The 25,961-nt window shown below is 40.5% G+C and overlaps 2 protein-coding genes across 2 annotated transcripts; both read left to right on the forward strand.

The window, feature by feature from the left end:
- Positions 1-11: 11 nt before the first annotated feature.
- LOC125377229 (meiosis inhibitor protein 1-like) lies at positions 12-13,501 on the forward strand. Its single transcript, XM_048390020.1, has 10 exons — positions 12-60; positions 797-1,058; positions 1,608-1,652; positions 5,474-5,547; positions 5,926-6,031; positions 8,066-8,611; positions 9,861-10,079; positions 11,438-11,483; positions 12,862-12,932; positions 13,488-13,501. The coding sequence occupies exons 2-10, from the start codon at positions 803-805 to the stop codon at positions 13,499-13,501; spliced, it is 1,377 nt and encodes a 458-aa protein (XP_048245977.1). The 5' UTR covers positions 12-60; positions 797-802.
- LOC124137434 (meiosis inhibitor protein 1-like) lies at positions 13,474-25,540 on the forward strand. Its single transcript, XM_048390012.1, has 9 exons — positions 13,474-13,614; positions 14,858-14,992; positions 16,529-16,717; positions 17,248-17,371; positions 18,605-18,759; positions 20,685-20,815; positions 23,226-23,331; positions 23,992-24,103; positions 25,045-25,540. The coding sequence occupies exons 1-9, from the start codon at positions 13,550-13,552 to the stop codon at positions 25,123-25,125; spliced, it is 1,098 nt and encodes a 365-aa protein (XP_048245969.1). The 5' UTR covers positions 13,474-13,549; the 3' UTR covers positions 25,126-25,540.
- The last annotated feature ends 421 nt before the right edge of the window (positions 25,541-25,961 follow it).

Raw genomic sequence — 25,961 nt, forward strand, 5'->3', positions numbered from 1 at the left:
CGTCTGCTAAAGAAGGTGACGATTAGTTCGAAAGCGCTGAAATTCAATCGCAGATGTCGGGTGAATGTCTAGCAATGCATAATTCAATTGCAGTCCGCAGTTTGTCATATTTTTCAATAGTCTGATTAAAAATTGGGATATAGGCCAAATAACCTTACTGAAAAGAGTAAAAAGCGAGTATAAGTCTCGCACCTATTTTGATGTTGCACAACAGATGCTTCGCCCATTGTGTTCTATGAAGTATTAATTTACGGAGTCACAAATAGCAGAGCTCCAGATAAGCTTTTGGTGTTGTGGGTATTTTACCCATGCATTTAAAAATCATTGGGTATCAGTAATTCTATCTGGGTATTCAAATTTCTGTTACCCACTAGTTTTTACACATGTGGGTAGCCTATTTAAGTTAAATATTTAAAAACACTATTCATTTAGGCCCTGCAAACTGGTTTCGTGTGGGTTCGAGAGCTTTATAGGACCGAAAGTATCATGATACTTCCACAAGAAAGTGTGATGGCAAATGATCATGATGTAACTGTCATCGTGGAGTTTGGCAAGGTTGACGGAATGCCCGTTTATAATTTCAAAATAAGTTGCTGATTTGCTAATCGAATACGCAGGGTTACTTCACAATATTTTGATGATACGCACAAATTTTATTTTTGTAGTGTATGTGTAATGTTCGTTGCGTATTTGATACGCTTGGATTTTATTTTACTGCATATTTCTGCATTTCTGATGCGTATTTTACGCAGATACGCAGCTTATATGGAGCTCTGAAATAGTGTTTTTCTTTTAGATCACCATGGCAACTCAATTACCCTATATAACGCAGGGTCACCAGAAACACGACGTCCATTGGATGGTGATATCTCCAGGCCACAGTGGGGTTTTGTGTGTAGCTTGTTTGGTGGAGCAGGTCGAGAATGATGAAGCCCCACTTGTACAGAGGAAAGTCGTCCTGTCGTTGTTGGCCAGTCTTCTTGGAGACAGTAAAGAAGTAGCAGCCAAGTTTGAAGAAAACCTGTTACTTTGTAGACACATGATTGACATTGTGACAGGTAGCCCCCTAACCTATGATTAAATTAATTGTGATAATGACTCGCCAAGCGAGACAAATCAATCAGACACCATCTTGTTACCGTCATCTGATTTCAAGCTTCTCCATGGCAGTAAAGTTAAAAATAGATGCACAACATGATCATTCACATGACATTACAGACAGGATGTTTGTAAACAGCAGCCAAAAATCACCGGTGCAATATCTTACCTGGTGTAGCTTAATTCTTAACATAACTTCAGCGGCAAGTGGCGAACACTTTGATGTCTTCAGTGGGCTTTGAAGCGCCTACCTTGATTACGTCATAAAGCGCATGATTACATATTGTTTAGGGGCTTGAAAAGAGGTAAGGCTAAAAAACATGTAATGTGGGGATATATTACACAGCTTTGGATAGGCATCATCAGAAATGTCATTCTGTTCAAATATACACTTATCATATTGTGTGAGTCATGTTTGTGTATCATGGGAAGATAAAAATATCTCCATCATCAGAGTCATCGTCATTTATTAATATTTGAGAGAAAATGTTTTCTTTTATTTTTGACAGGCAGTTTTTTCAAACATGACCAGCATGTGGATCCAGCAATTAAAGGTAATGGCTCTTATATGTGTTCTATGTTAATGTGATCTATGCCGTCAATTAGGTTTGGACAAATAACACAGCTTTAACCTTAAGTAAACTCTGGTGGTTGAATCAGAGCAGTACTTACTTTGAAGATAGCTGACTTAGGGTTTTCAGCTTCTTTGGCATTTTAATGCGAAGTTTCGGTACAGATGCAAGTGAAGAATAACCATGTTAGCATCTGTACTACAACACCGCATACACATGTTGAAATCCATAAGTCAACCCTGACTTCACAGATACTACAGCTGAATGCCACTAAATGATGCAGTGTGTTTCTAATTGTTTCATTGGCATTCTAGAACTTGGTGAGTAAGTAAGAAAACATACAACTTTATGGATAATTACTTCTGGTTTATCGTATATAGCGATGTTTCGATGTAGACTCTTACACCACTATCAAGCTTGTAATAGATTTTGTCTGTTTTCTTAGGATATATTTCATGTCTGACTTGTTAAGGCCACACTTTTTAAATTTTGTTTCATGGATGTATTCTAGCTTTTCCACACAAGGTCGGTCAACATAAAAGTTAAAAATAAATGTCAATTATTTGTTTATAAGGTCGTTCTGCTGTGGAGTTAAAACGGTAGTACACATGGAATTTATATATAATATTTTATAATGTATAAGAAGGTCGTTCTGCTGTGGAGTTAAAACGGTAGTACACATGGAATTTATATATAATATTTTATAATGTATAAGAAGGTCGTTCTGCTGTGGAGTTAAAACGGTAGTACACATGGAATTTATATATAACATTTTATAATGTATAAGAAGGTCGTTCTGCTGTGGAGTTAAAACGGTAGTACACATGGAATTTATATATAACATTTTATAATGTATAAGAAGGTCGTTCTGCTGTGGAGTTAAAACGGTAGTACACATAGAATTGATATATAACATTTTATAATGTATAAGAAGGTCGTTCTGCTGTGGAGTTAAAACGGTAGTACACATGGAATTTATATATAACATTTTATAATGTATAAGAAGGTCGTTCTGCTGTGGGGTTAAAACTGTAGTACACATGGAATTTATATATAACATTTTATAATGTATAAGAAGGTCTCTATTACTACCTGGAGACATAATAAAAAAAATTATTTTTATTTTTATTTTTTTCTTAGACTGGCCTCTTTCCAGTAGGGTGGCGGGATAATGAAACAAAAAATATAAAATGTATGGCCTTATTTAAAATGACTACATTGCTAAGTCAGCATGTATCATATGTATGGGACTAGTGACAATGTCGGATCCTGTTAAAGAGAGCATGAGATAGGAAAACAAACATGTTCTGGCAATATTGTTTATAAAACATCATCATATGTTATGGGAATGATCTAAGAGTTTAGATTTTTTCAAGAATTAGGGGAATATCTACTTTGTTTACCTTCTCTCATGTCTGTGATAGATGAGTGGTAACAATGTTATTTGTCACACGAAAAACCTGGTTTCAATCCACAACTTTCATATGATTTGTGAAGCCCACTGTCAAGTACTGACCACCACAGTGAAATTCCTGGAACATTGCTAAAAGTGGCAAAAAATCATGCTTCTTGTTGATGCATGTGTGCCTTCTTGCTGATGCATGTGTGCCTGCTTGTTGATGCATGTGTGCCTGCTTGTTGATGCATGTGTGCTTGCTTGTTGATGCATGTGTGCCTGCTTGTTGATGCATGTGTGCCTGCTCGTTGATGCATGTGTGCCTGCACGTTGATGCATGTGTGCCTGCACGTTGATGCATGTGTGCCTGCTTGTGATGCATGTGTGCCTGCTTGTGATGCATGTGTGCCTGCTTGTTGATGCATGTGTGCCTGCTTGCTGATGCATGTGTGCCTGCTTGTTGATGCATGTGTGCCTGCTTGTTGATGCATGTGTGCCTGCTTGTTGATGCATGTGTGCCTGCTTGCTGATGCATGTGTGCCTGCTTGTTGATGCATGTGTGCCTGCTTGCTGATGCATGTGTGCCTGCTCGTTGATGCATGTGTGTCTGCTTGTTGATGCATGTGTGCCTGCTTTTTGATGCATGTGTGCCTGCTTTTTGATGCATGTGTGCCTGCTTGTGATGCATGTGTGCCTGCTTGTTGATGCATGTGTGCCTGCTTGCTGATGCATGTGTGCCTGCTTGTTGATGGATGTGTGCCTGCTTGTTGATGCATGTGTGCCTGCTTGCTGATGCATGTGTGCCTGCTTGCTGATGCATGTGTGCCTGCTTGCTGATGCATGTGTGCCTGCTTGCTGATGCATGTGTGCCTGCTTGCTGATGCATGTGTGCCTGCTTGCTGATGCATGTGTGCCTGCTTGCTGATGCATGTGTGCCTGCTTGTTGATGCATGTGTGCCTGCTTGCTGATGCATGTGTGCCTGCTTGTTGATGCATGTGTGCCTGCTTGTTGATGGATGTGTGCCTGCTTGTTGATGGATGTGTGCCTGCTTGTGATGCATGTGTGCCTGCTTGTTGATGCATGTGTGCCTGCTTGTTGATGCATGTGTGCCTGCTTGCTGATGCATGTGTGCCTGCTTGTTGATGCATGTGTGCCTGCTTGTTGATGCATGTGTGCCTGCTTGTTGATGGATGTGTGCCTGCTTGTTGATGCATGTGTGCCTGCTTGTTGATGGATGTGTGCCTGCTTGTTGATGCATGTGTGCCTGCTTGTTGATGCATGTGTGCCTGCTTGTTGATGCATGTGTGCCTGCTTGCTGATGCATGTGTGCCTGCTCGTTGATGCATGTGTGTCTGCTTGTTGATGCATGTGTGCCTGCTTGTTGATGCATGTGTGCCTGCTTGTTGATGGATGTGTGCCTGCTCGTTGATGCATGTGTGCCTGCTCGTTGATGCATGTGTGCCTGCTTGTTGATGCATGTGTGCCTGCTCGTTGATGGATGTGTGCCTGCGCGTTGATGCATGTGTGCCTGCTCGTTTGATGCATGTGTGCCTGCTTGTTGATGCATGTGTGCCTGCTTGTTGATGCATGTGTGCCTGCTTGTTGATGGATGTGTGCCTGCTTGTTGATGGATGTGTGCCTGCTTGTTGATGCATGTGTGCCTGCTTGCTGATGCATGTGTGCCTGCTCGTTGATGCATGTGTGTCTGCTTGTTGATGCATGTGTGCCTGCTTGTTGATGCATGTGTGCCTGCTTGTTGATGGATGTGTGCCTGCTCGTTGATGCATGTGTGCCTGCTCGTTGATGCATGTGTGCCTGCTTGTTGATGCATGTGTGCCTGCTCGTTGATGGATGTGTGCCTGCCCGTTGATGCATGTGTGCCTGCTCGTTTGATGCATGTGTGCCTGCTTGTTGATGCATGTGTGCCTGCTTGTTGATGCATGTGTGCCTGCTTGTTGATGCATGTGTGCCTGCTGGTTGATGCATGTGTGCCTGCTTGCTGATGCATGTGTGCCTGCTTGTTGATGCATGTGTGCCTGCTTGTTGATGCATGTGTGCCTGCTTGTTGATGCATGTGTGCCTGCTTGCTGATGCATGTGTGCCTGCTCGTTGATGCATGTGTGTCTGCTTGTTGATGCATGTGTGCCTGCTTGTTGATGCATGTGTGCCTGCTTGTTGATGGATGTGTGCCTGCTCGTTGATGCATGTGTGCCTGCTTGTTGATGCATATGTGCCTGCTTGTTGATGGATGGCTTACTTGTTTGCTGCCATTCTCCATCTCTCACTCACTCACCCTGTACTATTGGAATGAACTTGTCAAAAAAAGAGATTTTCTTACTTCAGATTTTAAGAAAATGAGTTCCTTGTGTAATATGTGTACATGAGTACTAGGAATGTGTCTTGTAGTGTGTCAGCTGATACTGGAGACTGCTGAATCAGAGGATTTGGTCTGGTACGCCATAGACAAGTTCCACTTCCAGGTGGGTTTCAGCAGATACATGTGTAATACTGGACAGGTGCTATGTCATAATGTATTGTTACCTACATCAATCCCTGTTGGAGATTAAAATATAGTCTACAGTAAACTACGTTTGATACCTGCACATCCAGTTGAGCTCAGGTCCAAAAAGATTTGTAGGATATGTTGAGTGTACCTGTTTATCTATTGCCAGTGGTGCAAGTTAAGCATGATGGCCAAGGACCCTTGTCGTAACCCTAATGTTTAAAGTTAAAATTTAGGGGTCCCTAGACAGAGAAAGTATAGCAGAAAACCTCCAGGTACCCAAGAACCCCCTTAATTTTGAACACTGAGAAGGAGAGATGTCTGTTGATGTTTAACTGCTATGATATGTCGGTAGTTACAAGACAGCCAGGACCTGGTGTCTGTCTCACCCTACTTGCTGCTGCTTGGGAGGCTGCTGGTTATTTCTCCTGCATATGGATTTCACCTTCTCCACAAACACGGTAAACTTCTCAATCAGTGTCACACTTATTGCACTAACAAACACGGTAAACTTCTCAATCAGTGTCACACTTATTGCACTAACAAACACGGTAAACTTCTCGATCAGTGTCACACTTATTGCACTAACAAACACGGTAAACTTCTCGATCAGTGTCACACTTATTGCACTAACAAACACGGTAAACTTCTCGATCAGTGTCACACTTATTGCACTAACAAACACGGTAAACTTCTCGATCAGTGTCACACTTATTGCACTAACAAACACGGTAAACTTCTCGATCAGTGTCACACTTATTGCACTAACAAACACGGTAAACTTCTCGATCAGTGTCACACTTATTGCACTAACAAACACGGTAAACTTCTCGATCAGTGTCACACTTATTGCACTAACAAACACGGTAAACTTCTCGATCAGTGTCACACTTATTGCACTAACAAACACGGTAAACTTCTCAATCATTGTCACACTTATTGCACTAACAAACACGGAAACTTCTCGATCAGTGTCACACTTATTGCACTAACAAACACGGTAAACTTCTCGATCAGTGTCACACTTATTGCACTAACAAACACGGTAAACTTCTCAATCAGTGTCACACTTATTGCACTAACAAACACGGTAAACTTCTCAATCAGTGTCACACTTATTGCACTAACAAACACGGTAAACTTCTCAATCAGTGTCACACTTATTGCACTAACAAACACGGTAAACTTCTCAATCAGTGTCACACTTATTGCACTAACAAACACGGTAAACTTCTCAATCAGTGTCACACTTATTGCACTAACAAACACGGTAAACTTCTCAATCAGTGTCACACTTATTGCACTAACAAACACGGTAAACTTCTCAATCAGTGTCACACTTATTGCACTAACAAACACGGTAAACTTCTCAATCAGTGTCACACTTATTGCACTAACAAACACGGTAAACTTCTCGATCAGTGTCACACTTATTGCACTAACAAACACGGTAAACTTCTCGATCAGTGTCACACTTATTGCACTAACAAACAAGGTAAACTTCTCAATCAGTGTCACACTTATTGCACTAACAAACACGGTAAACTTCTCAATCAGTGTCACACTTATTGCACTAACAAACACGGTAAACTTCTCGATCAGTGTCACACTTATTGCACTAACAAACACGGTAAACTTCTCAATCAGTGTCACACTTATTGCACTAACAAACACGGTAAACTTCTCGATCAGTGTCACACTTATTGCACTAACAAACACGGTAAACTTCTCAATCATTGTCACACTTATTGCACTAACAAACACGGTAAACTTCTCGATCAGTGTCACACTTATTGCACTAACAAACACGGTAAACTTCTCGATCAGTGTCACACTTATTGCACTAACAAACACGGTAAACTTCTCGATCAGTGTCACACTTATTGCACTAACAAACACGGTAATTTTCTCAATCAGTGTCACACTTATTGCACTAACAAACACGGTAAACTTCTCAATCAGTGTCACACTTATTGCACTAACAAACACGGTAAACTTCTCGATCAGTGTCACACTTATTGCACTAACAAACAAGGTAAACTTCTCGATCAGTGTCACACTTATTGCACTAACAAACACGGTAAACTTCTCGATCAGTGTCACACTTATTGCACTAACAAACACGGTAAACTTCTCAATCAGTGTCACACTTATTGCACTAACAAACACGGTAAACTTCTCAATCAGTGTCACACTTATTGCACTAACAAACACGGTAAACTTCTCGATCAGTGTCACACTTATTGCACTAACAAACACGGTAAACTTCTCGATCAGTGTCACACTTATTGCACTAACAAACACGGTAAACTTCTCGATCAGTGTCACACTTATTGCACTAACAACTTATGTTTGCATAAAAACCCTGTTGTAAATAGTTGTTCCAATCCAAGCTCTGTATTTGTCATACTTCAAGAACTTAAGTTGTGAATGATGTTATCAAAGGCCATTGGTGATAGAAAGAATTTTACAACTGTGTATGGGTTTTGTTTCAGAATCTCTTCTTCTCCTTGTACTAAGGTTACTGAGTCAAACGTCAGATGAAAGCTGTTTGTGTTCTGTAATCTACATCTTCATCCATCTGTTGGACGACTCTCTGCAATCAGACGTGTCCCTTGATGTGAGGTGTGGTGTCAATCAGGTTCTGGTGTCTCTCCTCACTTGTGCTGAATCTCTGGACCTGAGAGTCAATCTACTGGGTGAGTTAGGTCCACAGTCAGGTATGTCCCTTGATGTGAGGTGTGGTGTCAATCAGGTTCTGGTGTCTCTCCTCACTTGTGCTGAATCTCTGGACCTGAGAGTCAATCTACTGGGTGAGTTAGGTCCACAGTCAGGTATGTCCCTTGATGTGAGGTGTGGTGTCAATCAGGTGCTGGTGTCGCTCCTCACTTGTGCTGAATCTCTGGACCTGAGAGTAAATCTACTGGGTGAGTTAGGTCCACAGTCAGGTATGTCCCTTGATGTGAGGTGTTGTGTCAATCAGGTTCTGGTGTCTCTCCTCACTTGTGCTGAATCTCTGGACCTGAGAGTCAATCTACTGGGTGAGTTAGGTCCACAGTCAGGTATGTCCCTTGATGTGAGGTGTTGTGTCAATCAGGTTCTGGTGTCTCTCCTCACTTGTTCTGAATCTTTGGACCTGAGAGTAAATCTACTGGGTGAGTTAGGTCCACAGTCAGGTATGTCCCTTGATGTGAGGTGTTGTGTCAATCAGGTTCTGGTGTCTCTCCTCACTTGTTCTGAATCTTTGGACCTGAGAGTCAATCTACTGGGTGAGTTAGGTCCACAGTCAGGTATGTCCCTTGATGTGAGGTGTTGTGTCAATCAGGTTCTGGTGTCTCTCCTCACTTGTGCTGAATCTTTGGACCTGAGAGTCAATCTACTGGGTGAGTTAGGTCCACAGTCAGGTATGTCCCTTGATGTGAGATGTTGTGTCAATCAGGTTCTGGTGTCTCTCCTCACTTGTTCTGAATCTTTGGACCTGAGAGGCAATCTACTGGGTGAGTTAGGTCCACAGTCAGGTATGTCCCTTGATGTGAGGTGTTGTGTCAATCAGGTTCTGGTGTCTCTCCTCACTTGTTCTGAATCTTTGGACCTGAGAGTAAATCTACTGGGTGAGTTAGGTCCACAGTCAGGTATGTCCCTTGATGTGAGGTGTTGTGTCAATCAGGTTCTGGTGTCTCTCCTCACTTGTGCTGAATCTTTGGACCTGAGAGTCAATCTACTGGGTGAGTTAGGTCCACAGTCAGGTATGTCCCTTGATGTGAGGTGTTGTGTCAATCAGGTTCTGGTGTCTCTCCTCACTTGTTCTGAATCTTTGGACCTGAGAGTAAATCTACTGGGTGAGTTAGGTCCACAGTCAGGTATGTCCCTTGATGTGAGATGTTGTGTCAATCAGGTTCTGGTGTCTCTCCTCACTTGTGCTGAATCTTTGGACCTGAGAGGCAATCTACTGGGTGAGTTAGGTCCACAGTCAGGTATGTCCCTTGATGTGAGATGTTGTGTCAATCAGGTTCTGGTGTCTCTCCTCACTTGTTCTGAATCTCTGGACCTGAGAGTCAGTCTACTGGGTGAGTTATGCCCACAGTTGCTAATGTATCGCTATAATATCTTGTTATTATGCACAACTGAAAATGCAACAAAATTAACATCTATAGAAAAGACTGTTAAAGGCATCTATAGGACTAATAGAAATAACAAAATGTTTTGAAAAATATTCATATATATCATTCAGGATCTTTGGTAGCCACCTCAATGAGTTTCTACAGCTTGATCTCCCAATCTCTGCTTCAGCGCTTCTCAAAAACATCCTGAAGCACACAGATGAAAACACTGTGAAGCTGTTGATGGCACCCAACTCTGACAACAAGTATTTGGTGATGGGACTCAAGAAGATGTTGATCACCAAGCAGGAGGTGCTGCAGACGGCCTCTGCTCACTGTGTGACGGCGTTGATGTCCTGCTCCAAGGATGAAAGTACAGTCACTCAGATCCTGGAGAGTGACCTAGCTGGTGAGTGAGTGAATGAGTTGGTGATACTCTAGAGATGAAAGTACAGTCACTCAGATCCTGGAGAGTGACCTAGCCGGTGAGTGAGTGAGTGAGTGAGTTAGTGATACTCAAGAGATGAAAGTACAGTCACTCAGATCCTGGAGAGTGACCTAGCTGGTGAGTGAGTGAGTGAGTGAGTGATGCTCTAGAGATGAAAGTACAGTCACTCAGATCCTGGAGAGTTACCTAGCTGCTGAGTGAGTGAGTGAGTGAGTGAGTGAGTTAGTGATACTCTAGAGATGAAAGTACAGTCACTCAGATCCTGAAGAGTGACCTAGCCGGTGAGTGAGTGAGTGAGTGTGTGATGCTCAAGGGATGAAAGTACAGTCACTCAGATCCTGGAGAGTGACCTAGCTGGTGATTGAGTGAGTGAGTGAGTGATGCTCTAGAGATGAAAGTACAGTCACTCAGATCCTGGAGAGTGACCCAGCTGCTGAGTGAGTCAGTGAGTCATTGAGTCAGTGAGTGAGTGAGTGATGCTCTAGAGATGAAAGTACAGTCACTCAGATCCTGGAGAGTGACCTAGCCGGTGAGCGAGTGAGGTTGAACACAGTATCGCTCTTTTAGGCAGATCAGGGGGAATTATATGAAAATGAAAGGCAGAAGTATTTGTAGAACAGGAAGTGCATCCGAATGTGATACCGTGTGGCATATTGTCACGCAACCTCCTTCAAGACACAAGAGGTCAACCCACGGGGTGGGATTGTCTAGTGTGACATCACAGACTCAGAATGCCAACCACTTAAAAACACAAAATATGTGTAAGAATGGGCGGGGCCAAGTGTTCTAGGTTTTGGTGCATAATTGATTACTTTAATTTATTCAAAATGATTCAAAATGATACAAGTTTTGTATAAATTCAATTTTTTTGGAACTTATCCCTCCACATCAGTATGACTTTATAGATACTCTGATTCCCTCTGTTTGAATGGCATTATGTATAGAAAAGTGCTCAACTTGTTGCCTTTTTAAAAACCCTTTATTAAATGTAGAAGGAAAGTCCAAAGTGACATGACTAAGTTGTACACATTTACCACTTTGATCAAACCAACGGTTGTAGCCATAACCTGAGAATGATGGTGATGTACATGAACCCGATCCTGCTGCTGTTGCTGCTGTTTCTGTTGCTGGTGAGGTGTTCCCATAGATTACAGTGTGGGTAACAGTATAACAAAATTTCTTAGTTTTTTAGTTTTGAAGACACATGAGTCATATTTGTTATTTCTTTCTGTTGTATTTTGGGAAGCCTTTGATGATATAAGGCATAGATGTGTCGGAGTGATGCACTGTATTGTGATGTTGGGAATTTGTCTTTTCAGAATTTCTCTTTGAGTCTTTGCATTCACAAAGTGGTCCTCAACTGGAGTAAGAATCATTCAGAATGTTTTCCTTTTGTTTATCATTATTTGTGGGTTTTGCTGGTTCTGTTTGTAAACATGGTGAAGTGTTTGTGTTGACATCTTACCATGGTCTTCATACTAATAGTTCAATGCTCTCGTTCTGGCCATATTTCTATGATATGTATATTCCTAGGTTTCATTTATATTTTCAGATTTAATGTTTATTTATAGTTCAGTTGTTTTTTCTTTGAATTCTTTACATTTGAGCCAACATCAGAAAACTTAATCATACTGCAGTGATAGAAGCTAACAGTTTAAGTCCACTAGTCCAAATAATGATAAAAAATTTTAAAAGGGGAAATTCTACTAGTCCTTGTGATACCTTAACTTTTGGGAAGATTGGCAAGGACTAAGGGACTAGTGCCAATTTCTAACTCTGTGCTACATACACATTGCTGTACAGTGTTCCCTCGCTATTGCGCTCTTCAATATAGCACTAACTCGGTTATAGCGCACGGTAAAGCATGGCTCCCAAAATTTACTTACATTTTTAATAAACTCAAGTTTTCCAATGACACGATGTTTTCCCCATCTCATAAAACATTATCAGCTTTTCTTTTGTTGGTCATCTACCCCCTACATTTCCATCTCAGTTAAACCTCTGATCGTCTATAACGCTCATCGATTATTTGGACCCCAAAGGTAGCGTTGTAGTGAGGGATCACTGTATCTGGTAGTTATCTCCAACTTTCCCCCTGTTGGGGCCCAGGTTCTAACAGGTCACCAGCACTCTAGTTCCTGAAGTAAGAGCTGACTTTATTGGATTGGGTGGCTGCACACGCCGACTTCCGTGATTGCATGTTGATTGCATGTTGACATACCCAAACATACCCCTGAAGATCCGGGGTAGAGTAGGTCTTCAACAACCCATGCTTGTCGTAAGAGGCGACTAACGGGATCGGGTGGTCAGGCTCGCCGACTTCCATGATTGCATGTTGTCATACCCAAACAGCTTGGGAGAGTGCTCATAACATCCACGACTGGTTTGTCTGGCCTTGACTACAGGTCACCAGGATATAGCTGAAATATGGCTGAATGTGTTTTTAAGCAACACTGACCAACTCACTCACTCTTATATTCAACATGTCCTTAACAATTAATTTTATAATTTCTTTGATCACTTCTGGGAGACAGAACCATACTCTCAGTGGAAGCCTCAGTGGCTGAGTGGGTGAGATCGCTAACTTTGTGTGCTGGCTATTAGGTGCCTCACTCTGAGAGTGTGGGTTCGAATCCCGGATTTATATTTGTATTTTCTAAAGACTGTTCCCAAGTTACAGCTATCATAAATTTCTTTGATGCTTTTATTTTGAGTCACATGGTACTACTTTGTTTCCTTTCAGTTCTGTGTACCAGTGCCTCCATCTGCTCACAGATTATGAACAATTCTTCACACGCTGCCATGCAGTCTACGGTCAGTGTCACATTTGTATATCGGTATCACTATTTCAACCTGCTTGATATTGTAGGTGTTCTTTGAATAAAACTACAAGCTGATGTAGTATACATATTTTACACAACTGTCAAAAGAATAAATTGAACATAATAATATGGCACCGATTTTGTCAACTTGTTTTGTTTTTTAAATTCATTTTGCAAAAGATATATATATATTAACTGAACAGTAAACTGCAGTCAAACTAAACAAAGTTCAACAGGGTACAGTGTGTCTGCCCTGTTCATTGTGTAAACCAAAGGCGACTATGCTTGTTGTAAGAGGTGACTAACGGGATCGGGTGGTCAGGCTCGCTGACTGGGTTGATGCATGTCATCATATCCAAATTGCGTGGATCAATGCTCATGATGTCAATCACTGGATTGTCTGGTCCAGACTCGATTAATTACAGACCGCATCACATAGCTGGAATATTGCAGAGTGCAGTGTTAAACAAGAAACAAACAAAGTGTGAAATTATGGAAACTAGAGTAACATTGTTTGATATTGTACATTTTGTGTAATTCTTGTCAGATTTGGTGATATGAGTATTGGTTCCAGGGGTTGAGTCGATCCTGCATTCCCTGTGTGTTGTGATGGATGTGAAGAACTATCGGCTTATGGAGAAGGGCTTCTGTCTACTGGCAAACATATTGCACCGGTGAATATTCTCCTCACAGACCTGTAATGTACTGTAAATCTTAAAATTAACGCGAGCGTGAATTAAATGCGAAAAATGCGAGTGGTCTTTGCTCGCATTAATTAACTTCGCATCTATGTCTCCAAATGACTATCCAACAATAAGATGGCCTCACTGCACACTTTGGATAGCGGAAAAACCAACTTGAATATAAACACAAACACGGTTTATTGATCACCAGTTGTAATAAGTATATAACAATGTCTGTCAAAGAATAGGAATTACACAAAAAAGTGTCCAGTGAGTTTACACTTCTGTGGTCAAGAATTCTCCCCACTCGTGTCAAGCTTTTGACACCTTCTTCGCATACCAATCAGTGCACTGTTGTTGGTTCAATTATTTTATTGCCTTTGAACTTCCTTAATGCCAGACAACAGAGTAAACATATAAATTGTGTGTTGTTGTTAGTAAAACACTGTTTATTGTTATTACGGAAGTGCTTTACTCAGTACTAATAAGCGGTGCTATTTGCTGTTTGATTGGATTAAGGTGAGGATAATGCATCATTCCACAGGTGATAGGGTTGGGGAGTCGCATTTTTGGCTAGGGGTCAGCAGTCATATTAATATGGAGATGCATTAATTTCCAGATTTACAGTATCTGATATAATTCTGTTTATTAGGATGATATTGTTTGAAACCTTGTGTAGTAGCTCTGTGTGATGCTTTGAACAGTTTTTCAGCTACCGGTTTCTGACTGCATTGTCCACATGACAAACCAAAATGGAATGTGTGCATTACACTCAAGTGCATATTTAATTTGGGCATGAAAATACGGGGTCAGCTGAATGGGGGATAAAACCCAAAGTGATGCAATGTCCATTTTGGTGAAAACCATGAGCACAAGTATGGTGTTGACAAACCATGGGTCATAATCAGTATTTGTCAGTGGTTCTGGAGAATTACAGAGCTTTAGATGTCAGGGACACTGTGTGCCCTCATCTGACTACCATCCAGAATTTACTTTTCAAATTACATTTCCACGTGAGTATACTTCATGCCTGTTGTTGGTAATGCTATCAGGTCTTTCAGAGACAAATGACCTTTTTAATGGAACCACCACTGTCTGATTCTTTGTAATTTCCTTGAGAATTACATGGCCTTGAAAATAAGACAGCAGGCTGATTCCCAAAGTGGGTGCCATGGATGGCTATTGCAGCATGTCTGCCCAAATGTTCTGAGCCTGAAGTGGTGCTTCGTTGCAGGCAGCCCCCGGGCATCCCCCTGTTTGTGAACGTGATGTCGGTGAGACAGTGTGTCCACCTGGTGAGGCAGGCACTGGCTCAGTCCCACCCAGCAGTGTTCCTCCAGGCTCTAACAGCTGCTAGGCCTCTTGTCAGGTAACAGTGGGAATCTTTTTTTCAGTTGGGGTAAATGCTTTCCTTTCAAATGTAATTATTTATATGTGGGGAACATCAGTTAATTATCATGATTGTATCATCTAGCAAGCCTATTGCAGGGAGCACCCATCAGTATAGACTTGATGGAATACTTCATAAAGGTTCTCCCCAGGTTGTAATCTCACAACTGATTGTAAGACTGTAGTCTCTCCACTAGATTTGGGCAGGAATTTGTGAATTTGTGAAGGCATCCTACTCATGAGATGATTCTGTCACATTTTTGTCCTTAGAATGACACATTAGTATGACACATTAGTATGGCACAGTATGAACATTAGTATGTCACAGTATGACACATTAGTATGGTACATTGGTATGACACATTAGTACGACACATGTATGTCACATCGGTATGACACATTAGTATGTCATATATGTATGGTACATTGGTATGACACATTAGTATGTCACATTAGTATGACACATATGTATGACACATTGGTATGACACATTAGTACGACACATTAGTATGGTTGTGGTTGTAATCTCTCTCTCTCTGATTGTAAGGTTGTAGTCCCCCCGGTGATTGTATAGTTGTAGTCTTCCATGTAGACTAGCATATAGTCCAGGATATGGATAAAGTTGATTAAAATAATTCTATCAAGGAACCCTCAAATGTTAAGAGCCTTGAGATCTCTTAATTCAGAGCTGAAAGGGGATGAGTTTAGGCTTCTGGTGCTGAGGAAGGGGATTAGAATGGAATGGGGGTGATTGTTTTATCCTTTAAAGTCTGTAAGAGAGAGACTACCTCCCAAGTGAATGACACTGAATGTGTAGTCTCGTCACTGATGTTAGTTCCCTGTGTCTGCAGCAAGCAGTACCTGCCGTGGGTGTATCGATGTGAGGTCGTAGAGGACCTGCTGAAGGTGTAGTCTCGTCACTGATGTTAGTTCCCTGTGTCTGCAGCAAGCAGTACCTGCCGTGGGTGTATCGATGTGAGGTCGTAGAGGACCTGCTGAAGGTGTAGTCTCGTCACTGATGTTAGTTCCCTGTGTCTGCAGCAAGCAGTACCTGCCGTGGGTGTATCGATGTGAGGTCGTAGAGGACCTGCTGAAGGTGTAGTCTCGTCACTGATGTTAGTTCCCTGTGTCTGCAGCAAGCCGTACCTGCCGTGGGTGTATCGATGTGAGGTCGTAGAGGACCTGCTGAAGGTGTAGTCTCGTCACTGATGTTAGTTCCCTGTGTCTGCAGCAAGCCGTACCTGCCGTGGGTGTATCGATGTGAGGTCGTAGAGGACCTGCTGAAGGTGTAGTCTCGTCACTGATGTTAGTTCCCTGTGTCTGCAGCAAGCAGTACCTGCCGTGGGTGTATCGATGTGAGGTCGTAGAGGACCTGCTGAAGGTGTAGTCTCGTCACTGATGTTAGTTCCCTGTGTCTGCAGCAAGCAGTACCTGCCGTGGTTGTATCGATGTGAGGTCGTAGAGGACCTGCTGAAGGTGTAGTCTCGTCACTGATGTTAGTTCCCTGTGTCTGCAGCAAGCAGTACCTGCCGTGGGTGTATCGATGTGAGGTCGTAGAGGACCTGTTGAAGGTGGCCTGCTGTCAGATGACGGACCTTCACACCTCGCTGTGTCATGGCAGACACACACAGACACAGATGGGCCGACAGGTGGACTGGCAGTACCCTCTAGTTGCCTTCACAGATCTCATCACTGTATGCTGTAGGTGGGTAGAGACACTGATAGTCTTTATCCTATGATGAAATTATACACGTAAAAATGACAAATGAAAATAATTAGTAAATAGAATGTTTGTTTTTATCATTTTGTCTGTTTTATTTATCATCCTAAAAGCTGTGGTTCATCTCCAACACATTGTCTTCTTTTTTGCACTTGAGTGAAGCCTTGCTCTCAACATTAAACTGCAAAATCATCAACACTTGCAACAGTCACATTTTTCTCACTTATAATTAGTGACTGAAAGAATCACTGTATAAAACTTCCAACTCAAGTCACGATAAATGTAATCTTCTGAATGCACTTGGTCCCATTTGACTAGTTTTGTGTATCACAATGGGGAGTTACTTATTTTGCATTATACTGACCCAAAAAATAACTAATAACAAAAGGAGAAATATTTTTTGCCATTAGCAACTTCATGACAACCAAAAATGTATGTTGAAAATAAGTGTAAGTGTTTTCAAACATGTCCTTCCATCCAACAACCGACTACCGGTATCTGTCTGCATGTTTCAGAGTGTGCGGGGAGAGTGTACTCAGGTCCTCCAGTGAGATGGAGGAGAGACAGTGGATGAATGTGGAGGGCACTCTCTCGCTCCTGGTGTCAGCTGCAGAGAGACATCTAGCACCATACATACAGGTGAGACAGATGCTCTACCCACTGCAGTCTGCGAGTTCAGCCACGAGTTTAGATTAACCGTTAGTTTCTGAATGTATATAGTTTTGATCAAAACAAGCAGCTACCTTTACACTGAAAAAGAGCCCTGAACCTGTGAAATATCTAGACTTTCTTTAGTTAGAGCTATAGCATGACAGCAAGAGTGGGACAGTAAGAAAATAATAATTTTCTGTGAGACAGACTACAATTAGTTTGAAGACAGTCTTGTCATTTTTATCTTCTGTCTAGGAAGCTTGACTGATAACAAGCAGTTGGGTAGCCTAGTGGTTAAAGCGTTCGCTCGTTCACTCGGGTTTTATTCCCGACATGGGTACAATGTGTGAAACCAATATCTGGTGTCCCCCACCATGATTTTGCAGGAATATTGCTAAAAGTGGCGTAAAACCACACTCACTCACTCACTCACCCACCCACCCACCCACTCACTCACTCACTCACTCACTCACTCACTCACTCACTCACTCACTCACTCACTCACTCACTCACTCACCTGATAACTGTTCTAACAGCAGCACTAAGATCAAGTAAAGACAAGGTTAGCTACTTAACTTAAATGTTGTTGCACAGACTACTACCACTACCACTGTCTATCAGCACAAGTATGTAGACACTGTGTGGAGTTGGTGTCATGAAATGGGGTTTAATCTTGTGTTCAAGATTATTACACGTGTGTGTGTGCCTCTGTATATGTGTGTGTGTGTGTGTGAGTGTGTGCGTGCGCATGCATGCATGCTTGCTTGGGTGCATGCGTTATAATGATGAATCATCTAATAACTTGAATTAACATGAAATAACGTTCCCATATTTGCACTTGTGTATTTTATTGATTCTCAGTGCTGATTGATCAATAGAAGCCATATGATGTCACAGTGCTTCATTGTTCAGACAAATAGGATATGATGTCATCCATTGTTCATGATGTCATCTGAGCAAGAGCCTGCCTTCAGAGAAGTTGGACATTACATATGCTTTTTCTCTATTTTTTCTCTTAAAATGTTGGAACTCAGAATTACAGATTTTCTGTCCCTCCTGAATGAATGCTGTAAGTCCCTTGCCAAAGGCTCGGTTTAAACGCCATTCTTTCACATGGGACAGATAATCTGTCATTAATCATAGTGTGTTGGGTATTCTCTGAATATGGAAAAGATTCTGTGATGCTTCCTAACAATATGAAACACATCTGTCCATTTTCAGTCAGTGTTTGAGTCTGAAGAATGTCCCCCTGCCCTGAAGACCGTCCTGACCTGTATGAATGAGCTGTATTCCCAGACGGGGCGTGGCATGACCCAAATGTCTCTCATGTTCACACAGTCGGGAGTCATCATTCAAGCTCCGGTTGTCAAATATAGGTAAAGCTCTGATTAGAATATCCTTAATGTTGCCCTACAGGTTTTTGACGTGTCTACTAGTCTGCTAGTCCAAGACTAGCAATGAGACTTAATGACTTGTAATTTTAACCCCAAGAAACCATTCAATAGTAATTGGTGACCAGTTGGATTTAGCTTACAATGTCCACCCTGCCTTGAGATTTAGTATGTGTTTCAGTGTTAAGTATGAATTTATTATCCCCCACCACGAAGTGAAATTAGGATAAGTTTTATCAGAAAACAAATACATCCATGAATAAAAGTTTGCATGCTTATCTAGAAAATACTTGCCAAGACTGAGTTTAAAAAAAATTGGTCCCATTATTTATTTTGTTAGAGAGTTGCAGCCCTTGATCCATGTTATTTTACTTGTGCATAGTTTGTGCAGTGGTGACAAGTTTTCTCGGCTCGGTGACAGTGTATTTATTACATGTCATTGTGTCTTGATGACCTCGGTGGTGCCCATGACATTGATCACTGGTTTTTCCTGATCCAGACTGGATTATGTACAGTCTGATGTGATACCTGGGATACTGTGGCACCTCATGGTGTCTGGCTGTCAGCTGGCTTTGTCAACATCTTTTATTGTACTAAAGGCCTCCAGCCCATATACAGCGCTGCAGTGTGATGACATCAAGGTTTCGAAAAACATACATTGTATAAAAAGGGTAACAATGTTCTTTTTTCTGCACACAGTGTAGCCAGATTCTATAACATTTATCTGGAGTTGATTGTCTTTCCAATGGTATCTAAATTCAGCAAATCCAAAAGGTATATAGGCACTGCCTAGCCATCAATGAAAGTGACGGTATAAAGTTAAAGCCAAGCAAGCGCATTTGTTTCAAATCTAGATGTCCAATAATTCATATCATTGTAAAGTACATATCCTAATGATGATAGACATAGGACTTATATGTTCTAGTTCAGATCAGTCAATCAGAATATTATTATTTAGAAATGAGAACCATGTGTGTCCATATTCAACCACAGTATTAGATCAGCTGTTTGACATGCCAATAGTTATATACAGTGGGAAAAAGTAAATCTTTCAGACCAGTCTGATCAGATTTCTTTATCAAATTGGCTGTTTGATACTGAAATAGTTACATGTATGTGACATGGATGCATAATCAAACTTCGCCGTCATTGGCTTGAAGTTCAAACATGGCAGAAAAGGTAAAGAAGCGTGGTAACCACTTTACTGATCTCACCATGTTTTGCAATCTGTTGCACTGTATAAAATATGAGTTACATGATGGTAAAGTGGAAATGATTTTGGCGATGATATGATTTTGATTTTGCGCATTCAGTGTTTGACATCTTGATTCACTGTGGCAAAGGGACATGTTCACGAGACCATATATGGTCCCATGCCACTTAGGGTGTGAATTGTGAGGGACCATGTACAGTCCTGTGGCACCAAGACGGTTAAGCAACAAATATTGTTTTCTGTATGAAATATGTTGTGTCTCCTAAGGCAAGTGGTGTGGACTCTGGCACTTGGAAGGCCAGACTTTTTTTTTAGGTGGGGAGGTTACAGGGTTTTGGCCCCAAAATTCAGGTTGGTAGGTGAAAAAACATAATTCCAAATCCAAACAGTTTGTGTATTTCCTCTCACAATTTGTCATAATTTGTTGTGTTTTGAAGTTTTTAAGATAAATTTTCAACAGGTTTTAATTAGAAATCTATTGGATTTTAAATATTTTATTTATATTGATAGCGGACATACCGGTAATTGAGTTGGGTTTTTTCACATTTGACATATTTCTGGTTGGCAAAATGAAAACCCCATTGTTTTGAATTTTTAAGAACTTTTCCTCATGTAAATTCTTTAAAGTTGGTGGATTTGTAAACCAAGTATAAATAGAAGTCTGAGTGGCCTTATATCTTAAACATAACCTTCCTAGGGCTGCTGAAGATGTGTGTGACGGTATAGACAAGTTCCTAGAGAATGTGTACCGAGACCTACTGGAGGACATCACCCCTCGGAATCCTGCCCTACCCAGCTGGCTGGTGTCCGGTGTTGCCACCATCAAATGTATGTCACCATAGTGATTATTGGTTAGAATAGGGCCCCAGCAACCAACCTATCATATGGTCAGACTCGGTGACTTGGTTGATAGCGTGGTACATGGATCATCGTTCAAGATATCAATCACTGGCTTGTCTGGTTCAGTCTTGATTATTCACAGGCTGCCATCATATAGCTGAAATACTGCTGAGTGTGGCATTAAATAACAAACAAACATTACCCTAATGTTTAGAGATGGGTATTGCCCAAAATTTCGTATTGCGATATATTGCAATACATTCCTCTGTATTGCAATACATTCCTCTGTATTGCAATACGTACTGCAATATATTGTGGAAGAAAACTTATTGAGTTCTGTCCACTGTTTAAGATACTTTTATCTCCACATTGAATCACTGTACAATCATACAAAGTTTAGCTTTATTCAAAGTAAAAAAAAGGGAAAAACCAGAACATTCAGACAATTGTATTTGTGTCTGACTTGCTGTGCTATTTGACTCAAGAATAGCTGTTTAAGGCACCATAATGGTAAAGTCCAACATGCAGTAAATATTAGTGGTATCAATTCTCCAGACTCAGTGACATCATGGGTGCGTTTAGCTCATAGGTTCAGGAAGAAATGTTGGAGGTATTTATGTATAATATGGGTCCAGTGTTTGTGGTAACGTAAGTTTGTAATTGTTTATCAAAGAGCTGTTCGTGCAGTTTCATCACAATGACATCGCAGGTAAAAAGATGGACAATATTAGTTGTTTTAACTCTTTCAACACCAGTCAACCAGAAGCGTTTACTGCCAGTTACCAGAGATTCCTGTACGTGTGATAGATGAAACCAACATTTATCAAAGAAAATATCTGCTTGTAAAACATCTTTGCTACTCTATGTTATACACCGTTTGAAAGGTCTGATCCTATTGTTTATAAATATGAAAGTTATGTTTATCACATTATTTAAATAATGCATTTACAACTTAATTATGTTCGTTGTAAATAAAAATATGTAAGCTAACACAGTCATAACGTCCAGATTAAGGACCAAGGAAGCGAAAATTTGACGATTTTCGGCAAATATACGATTTCATAAAATGCACTTACCTATTTCCTTTTCTTTTTTTGTTTTTGTTTACGTTATTGGAAAAGCTTTTTAAAAAGAATTATCAATAGTATCTGGCATCACCCATTTCCCGATAACAGCGCCTGTCCGCTCAGTAACATGAAGAAATACCACTGTTTTCGAGGCTTCGTATGAATAACACGTTCGTCGAAGACTGGCATATGACACATCGCTAGAAAGCTTATTCTTTCATCTACACGCTCGTAACATCGCCTGGAGTTTTTCGTAGTTATAACAATCGATTTTATTGGATAAAAATTGGTTTCTAATGACGTTTTCGAAGTGCGTGTCCGAGATTTTTATTTTAAATAACATTACGGGAAATAGTGAATAATTTCTTAATCTATTGATAAAAAATGATAAATTGAAATGGAATACGTATTTCAGACATTGTGAAATGTGATAGATTTAATAAATGAAAGATATGACTGGTAGGTTTAAAAAATTATATACTATTTTGACGTGACTACGGCTTGGCCGGTCTACCGGGCTACGGTGTCTGGGAATGCTTCTTGGCCGGTATTACGGGCCTACGGTGTTGAATGAGTAATAATAATTAGGCATAAGCAAGTTAAATTTGAAAACACAAAATCATTGTCAATATACCGGTACATCACAAACGTATCGCGATACGTAATTGTTTCATTTTCATATTGCGGTATACGGGTATACCGGTATACCGGTAATACCGTGCAGCCCTACTAATGTTGTAATGTCAGGTTGAAGTGGTCCTAATGTAGATTCTAATAATTAAGCCCAAAACTTTCAAATTCATGGATTTGATGTAATTGTGGTTCAATGTGTAGAGGCAATTCGGCTGATGTCAGTTTATCTTAACTCATGTCAAGGCAAGCTAAGTAAATAGAGTATTTCAACACTTAAGACATTATTAATTAAAACATTATCAATTTATTTCTTCAAGTGTAAAATATTGATATTTGGAGCTGTATTGTATGAACAGCTCAAACCTTGAGTGAGAAGTATTGATAATGATTTCTGAAGTGGACTTGCTTGATAAAGGTACTAGCACCTGTCCAGAAAAGTTGCACAGGAAGAATAAAAAAATTGAAATCTGTAAGTCAGCTCTGGAGTTATTGATGCTACAACTTTTAAAATGTAACTATATGAAGTTGGCGATGTGTGTTCCATAAGCAGATCCAGAGGGGAAGTCCAGGGGTCCAGACCCCCTTTGGAAAACCACATGTAGTACGTTGTAGGCAGTAGAATTGACTGAGGGAGGATTTTGATATTTTGGACCCCTCCCTTTTAAAAATGTTGGATCTTCCCTTGTGTTCCACTGCAGTGCAGTCTGGAGATCCATGCCATCTACTGCCGGTAATGGAACAGAGTGAGGATGCAGCGTGGGCCGTGCTGATGATGCTCTACTTCTCATATCTACACAGTCACAGGTAACACTGTATGAATCACTGTAACTGATAGCCCCCGCCGTGATAATACTCAATCACTGTAACTGATAGCCCCCGCCATGATAATACTCAATCACTGTAACTGATAGCCCAGCCGTGATAATACTCAATCACTGTAACTGATAGCCCCCGCCGTGATAATACTCAATCACTGTAACTGATAGCCCTGCCGTGATAATACTCAATCACTGTAACTGATAGCCCCCGCCATGATAATACTCAATCACTGTAACTGATAGCGCCTGCCATGATAATACTCAATCACTGTAACTGATAGCATCACATCATATGACATCCTTGTCATTGGACATCTCGTATCTCGTATCTCGTTGTATCACAATAATAGTTGCAGTAAATCATATCGAAAAAACTTTGATTAAAAAAAATTCAAATGGTAATATTTGGACATTTCCTATTTGCCTAGTTTGCCCTAGAAAATTACTGTTCTTTACAATAATGAAAAGTTAAGCACCCATTCTCTATTGGTGTAATTGTCATGCAAAATATCAAGTGATAAAAATAAGTTGCCTGTAAGAGATTCCTTTACAGATTATATAGCACACACCAATAACGTTTATAACATGCCATTCAAGGATGTAATACCTAGATACCTAGAACATCACGGTGACCTCCCATCCACAGCTGGGTCGAGTGCTGTGACCTCCAGTCTCTGCTGCAGTGTTTCCTGGCCAACAGCCGAGATCTGTCAGGATTACCTCCCCTTGTTATCAGATGTCTTGCTTTCCTTGTGGCGGTGAGTATAAGGCTAAAAACAATAATACATGTAGTCTTGGTTCTCAGGCACTGCCCGCATCATCATAAAGTTTCCAGCACGTTTCGTTTTTATTTACATTTAGAAAAAAATTTAAAAAATCCTTTCAAGTTCAATGGTAGCCAAATACTGTATTCCAGTATTTTATTCATCAAGAATTACATTTATGTAGGGAGGCCCTTTTCTTGGTTGATTGTATACAATTGTTTATTTGGTTACACAACTGTATATTTGGTTACATACTAGTTTGAACAACCCCCCAAAAACAAATAAAAAAGGCACCGCCTACCCGCACAATATTTTCAAAAACCATTGCTTAAGAACCAATTCTTTTATTTTTAAAAGCCTAATGTTTGTATTTTTAGGAACTTTTCAATGGGAATGCCAAATGCTATATGTAGTATATTATATGACATTAGGGATGTATGTCTTGAGAACCATGAGAAGATATATGAAATTATAGATTTGGAGAATATTTGGTGCAGAGCTTGGAAGCTAAGACCCCCCCCCCCCCCCCCCCCCCCCCCCCCTTTAAGAGAGACAAGACTCAATTGGACGCCTTTACAAGAAGGTTTCAATTCATTCATCACTGAATTGACTGGCTCAGACTTGTGTACTTACAGCACACTCTCATACAGCTGGAATATTTGCTGAGTGGGGTGTAAACAAACAGTTTACCTTGGGATGAAAAAAAATCAGGGTCTTTGGTGTTCTTATATTTATCATTATTCATACCTGTTGGAATTCTTCCTTGTAGTCTTAACTTCTCACATGATGTACGAAGTACAAGCAGATCTGTCTGTCTGCATTAATCTTAACTTCTCACATGATGTACAAAAGTACAAGCAGATCTGTCTGTCTGCATTAGACATGAGCATGTTAATACACACAGTACTGGTTTAAAATGTTTGTTTCATCATCAGTGTTCATCAGGAGATGCAGTGGCCAATACCCCTCAGCCCTTCCAGTATCACACAGGTATGCAGCACACAGTAGTTATCTAATTAGTATTGTCTATTGGTGTGGTGTGTGTTCTGCAACAGGATCTTAATAGCAATGCTGTTATGATGACGTCGCTCTGTTGTTGTTGCAGTTGATTCTGAACAAGGAATTCACTGACCGTTCTGAACGTGCATTTTATGAAAAACCGACGCAACTATAGAACCTTATGCAGAATTATAGGAATTTTTTTTATTTGTAAATGGTTTTGTTGGAGAAATCACTCGAATCAGTGGATTCAGGAGGAAGAATCAACATATTCAAGTGATTTCTCCATGATGTAATCAACGTCAGAAAGCTGTTGCAGTGTTGTTGCAAGTTTCTCATCTTGTGAAGGCATCTTACTCATGGGATGATTCTGTCACTCTTTTGTCCTTAGTATGACACATTAGTATGACACATTAGTATGACACATTAGTGTGACACATAAATATGTCACATAAGTATGACACATTAGTATGTTACATTAGTATGACACATTAGTATGGTACATTGGTAAGACACATTAGTACGACACATTAGTATGACAAATAAGTATGTCACATTAGTATGACACATTAGTATGTCACATTAGTATGACACATTAGTATGTTACATTAGTATGACACATTAGTATGACACATTAGTAGGACACATTAGTATGGTACATTAGTATGACCATTAGTATAACACATTAGTATGACACATTAGTGTGTCACAATATTATGACACATTAGTATGGTACATAAGTATGACCATTAGTATGACACATTAGTATGACACTTTAGTATGACACATTAGTATGTTACATTAGTATGACACATTAGTATGGTTCATTGGTAATACACATTAGTACGACACA

The sequence above is a fragment of the Haliotis rufescens genome, unplaced genomic scaffold (assembly GCF_023055435.1).
Source record: "Haliotis rufescens isolate VD_foot unplaced genomic scaffold, xgHalRufe1.0.p SCAF_80, whole genome shotgun sequence".
NCBI lineage: Eukaryota > Metazoa > Mollusca > Gastropoda > Lepetellida > Haliotidae > Haliotis > Haliotis rufescens.